This window comes from Triticum dicoccoides, chromosome 3B, assembly GCF_002162155.2.
Source record: "Triticum dicoccoides isolate Atlit2015 ecotype Zavitan chromosome 3B, WEW_v2.0, whole genome shotgun sequence".
In the NCBI taxonomy this organism is placed as follows: domain Eukaryota; kingdom Viridiplantae; phylum Streptophyta; class Magnoliopsida; order Poales; family Poaceae; genus Triticum; species Triticum dicoccoides.
The window spans coordinates 281,663,239-281,669,895 of NC_041385.1; the positions used below are offsets into that span (position 1 = coordinate 281,663,239).

The 6,657-nt window shown below is 47.8% G+C and overlaps 1 protein-coding gene across 1 annotated transcript; it reads left to right on the forward strand.

Annotated features, from left to right (window-relative positions):
- Window positions 1-2,387: 2,387 nt before the first annotated feature.
- Window positions 2,388-5,705, forward strand: LOC119275912 (GTP-binding protein SAR1A-like). The gene is made up of 3 exons (XM_037556844.1): window positions 2,388-2,753; window positions 2,837-2,968; window positions 5,150-5,705. Exons 1-3 carry the CDS (start codon window positions 2,625-2,627, stop codon window positions 5,468-5,470), a joined length of 582 nt encoding a protein of 193 aa, XP_037412741.1. The 5' UTR covers window positions 2,388-2,624; the 3' UTR covers window positions 5,471-5,705.
- Window positions 5,706-6,657: the final 952 nt, after the last annotated feature.

The following is a 6,657-nucleotide window of genomic DNA, read 5'->3' on the forward strand; positions in this document are numbered from 1 at the left end:
TTTATAGTCATAGTGCAAATGAGGGGCGAAGTGAAGGGGTACAAGGGCATCAGCCCGCAGCTGGACGCAGCCAGGGCCCGGACGTCCGTGGGGCGCCGGTCGTCCGGAGGCTTGCGGGGTCCCGGACGTCTGGGTCTTCGGATGTCCGTAGATTCCATTCTGCGATCGCTGGCACAAACGTCCGGACTTCCTCGGATTTCCATGATTTTGGTTCTGTTGGGGATGGGCCGGACGTCCGGGCTGGCACGGTCGTCCGGGGCCTGGGAGTGGTCGAACATCCGGGCTGGTCCGGTCATCCAGAGCCTGTAGCTCTGGCCTACCTCTCTTCTCTTGGCTGTAGCGACCTCCAGGGGTCGGACGTCCGGGCTGGTCCGGTCGTCCGGAGCCTGCAGCTTCCAAAGCAGCTCTTCTTCTTATCCTTCACGCTTGGTGTCCTCGCCGTCTTGGCCATTACATGTAGCTGTTCCGTGGCTCTCCTCCAAGCACCTGATCACACACAGAGTTTCCGTACGAGGTAGTAGCCATGTCTCGTGAGTAGGGAGAGGGAGTTCGGAGAGGAGCGAGTTCACCTTATCTTTGATAGCCTTTGCTCGAGCTCTTGTCATTGGTCCAAGTGGTGTCGAGGGAGATGTAGGTACGTCCATGGGGATGAGCGAGGGATGCTCTGCATCACCATGAGTTATCTAAAAACTCGGATTGAGCAGAGAGCTACTTATCCATGGCGAAGGTGAAAAAAAATGGAAATCTATCCATTAATATTTGCTCCATGCACCAAGCATCCATCCAGAAGGAAATATTTTATCCACTTCCCAATCTGCACCTTGTAGCGTTAATGACTATAGGTATTATTGACTTGAAAGTGTCAAGAAAGAACAAAACCCACTTGCCTAGTTCCACCATCGGCCTGGATCGAGGTGGAGGAGGTGGATGGCGAGGCGAAGGAGGTTGGAGCTGGGTAGGGGTGCTGCGCTAGAGCCCGGAGAGGAGAATAGCTAGCGAGGAGGTCGCGGTGCGGCGCCGACGGAAGGAGATGGTGGGGCGCCTGCGGGAGGAGCGCGGTGCCTAGCAGCCCACGCTGTCAACGTCCATGGCTTCGCCTTCGCTCCTATCACCCAAATCGAGGGAGGAAAGATGTGGTCGAGCTGCACATCGATGGCTGCTCGGCAGAGAGATCCAGGCGAGGTCGTGAGGAGAGGATGACGGGGCGCGAGCTGCGCGATAAGATGTTCCACACCGACAACCCAGCCCACACCCCCAGCCACAGGAGGACCCACCCCTAGGGCACGACCAAGTTAAAATAGACGACCAAATTTTACTCCTCAATCGCTTCTCAGGGTTCCCACCCCTAGGGAGCTTGGTGATTTAGTAGATGCATGAATTTCCGACATGCTAGCGATGCATGACTTACTTATGTGACACGGTTGCATAGCTAGAAAAAAGGTAGTGGGTTATGGCTATTTAGGAACGATGATGTGCCAGTGATGCATGAATAGAATAATAAAAATAATATAATTTATGCCTTGCTTATGTGACATGGTTGTATGGGTAAAAGGTAATGGGTTATAACTATTTTTAGGAACAATGATGTGCTAGCGATGCATGCATAGAATAATGCAAAAAATAAAATTTATGACTTGCATGCATGACTTGTTTATCTGACATGGCTAGAAAAAAATAGGTAGTGGGTTGTAATTATTTAGAAATGATGTGCTACCGATGCATGCATACAATAGTGATTTTTTTATAATTTATGAGTTGCACGTATAACTTGCTTATGTGACATGAGCCAATTCTTTTGTACTTATATTCAGCTGCGGAAATAAGCTGTCGCTTATCTAGTTTATTCTATTAGTTAACTTTAACTAGTAGGCTTTTTATAAATAGTACCACCTCCGTTCTTAAATATTTGTTTTTTTAAAGATTTCAGCAAGTGACTACATACGAAGCAAAATGAATGAATCTATATTTTAAAATATGTCTATATACATCTGTATGTGATAGTCTATTTGAAATCTTTAAAAAGACAAATATTTAGGAACGAAGGGAGTAAAATTTTAGATTAGACTTGTAGAATAAGTTGGGAAGGCGCCAACTTATTTTCACACCCGACCATAAACTCTAAAAGAACTGACCCATGATTGCATGGTAAAGAAAAAAAAGTAGCTTATATAAAATCTAGACACGCGCAAAAAAGAATCTAGAGATCCTCAAAGAATTGAAGAATCAAACAATAGATATGGATATTTTTTCCCTCAAAAGGAAAAAGATAGCGGAAATGGGACGACGAATTCGCAGAGAAATCGATTGGAAGGAATTAGGAGAAAGCCGGCCCCACGTGCAGTAGGCATGGCGCCCACCATACCTCGCCTCGCCCCTTGAATTCTCACGCCAGAGGCCGAGCAGTTAATGTCTTAATCAACCCCAGCCAAGCAAAGAATAGGCAGGCAGCAAGAGAGAGAGAGAGATTCAGATCCATCCTCGCCTCCCTCGGTCCGTCCCCGGTTTGTTCTCCCACCAGCCCCAGATCTATCCGGCGATCTCTGTCGCCGCCATCGCCAGGATAGGCCCCAGAAAACCCAGCCCAGTGGAAGGGGTGTGCGAGTAGGAGAGGGCCAGCAGATACGATGTTCCTGTGGGATTGGTTCTACGGGGTGCTGGCCTCCCTCGGCCTGTGGCAGAAGGAGGCCAAGATCCTCTTCCTCGGCCTCGACAACGCCGGCAAGACCACTCTCCTCCACATGCTCAAGGACGAGGTACGTACACGGGATCTCACTCCCTGGATCTGATCCGATCTGGTAGATCTGATCCGTGCTTCTGTGTGTTTCAATGGACGCAGCGGCTGGTGCAGCACCAGCCGACGCAGCACCCCACGTCCGAGGAGCTCAGCATCGGCAAGATCAAGTTCAAAGCCTTCGACCTCGGCGGCCACCAGATCGCTCGACGGGTCTGGAAGGACTACTACGCAAAGGTTAGCGTCAATCTCTTCTACTATATCTGTATTAGGCTGCCTCTGCTGAATAGTCAGATCTATCTGAGAGGGAATATGATTCCTTCTCGTCATTTCTATCCTCTGCGTTTAATTGTTGAAAAGAGCGACTGTTGTTACTTTAATATTGTCCTTTGTAATAGTACTCAAGGAACACTGAATTGCCGAATTGGCAATTGCCAACCTTTCTAAGTATTTCTGTAACAAGTTTGAACTCGAAAGGGTTGGTGCACATATCTGTGCTAAGAAAAAACCCAATAGATTTCATGTATGTATGCTAGAGAGAGGAGCGTTTTGGTGCCCAGGCTCAGATGCACATGGTATCCTGTCCGTTGCATCTGGTAAATGATGATATCTGAGGTCACAGGAATGTTGCATGGAGAAGTCCTGTATACCTGTGTGAACAGGTGCATACAGTGGACCTATCACGCAGCCCGGACGGCTGTTTAGAGTTTAGATGAATGGATTCTGGTACATGGAGCAGAAACATGTTGATCCATCTTAGCCATGTTGGTGGGTGTTGATTCTAGTGGCATAAACATCTTGGAAGTCAAAAAAGCACACGAGTGGTTGAACATGATGAAAAGCACAATGCGACTACACTGAACAAATTCTGAATCTGAAGAGAATCAAGTAACAAATGTGTACAGATGCTTATGTCATGTCGGATGCACTCGTAGAATCCTTGTTCCCTCGTTGTTGTCCACATCGTGAAGAAGGATCACGTCAAGGCCCACACCAACAGCGAGGTCTATCTGGTTCCATCACACCTTTACTGCAGAGGAGAGTAAGAGTCGCCGCAACATTGGTGGTGGCCGGCGATGGTGACACGATGACCTCCAGACACCTCCAGATCCATGACACAGGGGAAGGGGGAACACTGAGGTCATCGTGGGACTAGCGTGTTGGGCCTCATGGTCGTCGAGGGGCTTCCTCCTACGTTCTGTAGTCACCACCTGAGCACCGGCCACCATGGATCTCACTTCTCTCGGCGAGGTTGGTCTGGATCTGTCCGGAGAAGAGGAGAGAAAGCCGGTGCAGCCCTAGAGGACGAGGATCCAGAGGCTGACATGGAAGGCTATGTGGATGTGGGGAATGAAGCGAGATCGGTGGAATAGCCTGGATCAGAAATGTTATGTGAGAATGGGATGGATGGTTAGGTGGCTGTTTGGGCTATCCATAGTGCGTTATTGCATGACACGACTCAGGACGTTAGGTGGGGCTTCTCTTGGTAGAATGCACCAGATGTCTCATAACGATACCTACCAGATATAAATGCTGGTCCAATTTTATTTGCAGTGACCATACGGAAGAGATACAGCCAATAATAAAACACACATCGCCAATCTCGATAAGACTTGAAGGCCTTGATTGTGAGAGCATCTGAGCCTGGACTCAGAAATGAATTTTCGTATGTTGAGGTTTTATTACTGTTGAGCTATTCTCGTGTTCTATGTGCAGTATTCTTCTCTTTGTGTGTTCCATTTGCATTTGCATTTGCCATCTCACGACACTTCTGCTACTTAGTTTAAAGACTCCCTTGCTAAAATCCTATGTGCACTTGGTGGTATGTAACAGAATTATCTATGCTTTCCATAATCAATTTGTTGTGCCCCATTCGAGAAGTGAGAATTCTACAGAAATCATCTACGGATTATAGTTGCAGTTTTCTGCAAAGTTCATGTGGTACTCGGTAGTGCATCCTAGGATTTTCACCAGGCAGTATTAAGTCATCATACAACACATAAACCTGCATGAAGTTGGTAGTTTTCTACAATGCAACAGTTTGTTAGCTGTCATAGTGGTATATTGATTATTTGGTTATCACAATTCGTTCTATGTGTGGTTTAAGCTCCCATGTACCTTAGTTTAATATGAGGGTCAGCTGCTCTTATTATTGGATAGTGAACTGAATTATTTATTGGCCTATCCTTTTAGTTTTTCTCACCCTATGTCATTCCGCTTACAATTGTAGCAAGGCATTATTTGGTGTGGACATTTATAGTAAATTTGCTGTTTCCATCTGCTGCTCTGTGGCCAACTTATTTGGATACTCATGCATGGTTGGATATGCATATTCTTTTTACCAAATAGCCCCGTCATTATTCATGCGCTGAGTGAAGACACTTCATATTCCTGCTAACTTTGTTTTTGTCCCAACAGGTTGATGCTGTAGTATACTTGGTAGATGCATATGACAAGGAGCGGTTTACTGAATCGAAAAAGGAGCTTGATGCTCTCCTTTCTGATGATTCCTTGGCAAATGTCCCATTTCTCATCCTTGGCAATAAGATTGACATTCCATATGCAGCATCTGAAGAAGAGCTGCGGTATCACCTAGGCCTTAGCAACTTCACAACTGGGAAGGGCAAGGTGAACCTTGTTGACTCCAATGTCCGGCCTCTTGAGGTGTTCATGTGCAGCGTTGTCCGCAAGATGGGCTATGGCGATGGGTTTAAGTGGGTCTCCCAGTACATCAAGTAGGGCTCACAGACGTCAAATTTTCTTGTCATCGGTTGGTTGTTTGTCACGACAGCAAATGATATCATGATGGTATCAGAGAAACATTCTTAACATTGGGCGCCATGCTGAATCTTCAAACCATTTGTTATTTTGAGCTGCTAAAATTATTGCTTTTCCATAGGACTTTACCAAGGACTTCAATTATGAATTATAAGGTTATTTCTTAATTGATGTTTATGTCGTGTTTGCTTTCTGACATCTCTGCAACTAAACATTCGGCTCATATTTTAATGCCATTAGAGTTAAGAGTACTGTTCGTAGACACTTTGCCAGACTGGTTCATAGCAAACCATTTTGCTTGCCACAAGTTGTCTAGGGATATGCTCTAGAGATTATACTTCTTGAGCGCTAGATTCACAAAGATTGAAGTGGAATACTGTGAATTGACAACCAAAATGCCACTGCTAAGTGGTCGTAATGGTTCGCCTAGGCTATTTCTCTCTCGACGCAGTGCTAGCTCCTCTCTCTACTGGACCATGACCACCGTTTTTATGGGCTGTCCATGCCGTCGCGGGTTCGAAGCAATTGTTGCCGGCGTCCCAGGTCCGGAGCATGCCTTGCTTCATTCTCGTCACCGCCGCCCGAGTCCCACCGCATCACATTGCTTGGATGAGACTACTCGTTGCCAATCCGGACGAGTATCCCGCCGGCACCTAACCCATTTTTTCCCGGCAAACTTTTGATTTATTTCATCTAGGACGCCGATAACTGCCACACGAGTGGCATCTAATGGGTTGTGCCGCACGCTCTGTGTGGCACGGAGACGACCCCGCCCGCACGATGGCGTCCGGGCGCATCCAGCCATAGCCCGCACGTCCGGTGTGTGGCACAATCGCCCACACGTCTGGGCGATCGAGCGCGCTGCCCGCACGACCCAATGCGCGCGTCGTCCCGGCCTGCCTTCTAACCCCATTCCGCCCTGTCGCCGTCGTCTCCTACCTCTCGATCTCCTACCTTCATCGTCTTTCTTCTCTGGTTGCCATGGCAACCAGACCAGATCTCTAGCGCCTCCCCATCCCCCATCCCCACCGCCACCCCCACCCCCACGACGATGAGCTAACAGGTCGATCTCTGATCTCCTGTTTCTCGCCCTCCCGTCCAGAAAAGTGAAATTGCATATTGCCCACGAACATGGCGACTAGATCCAC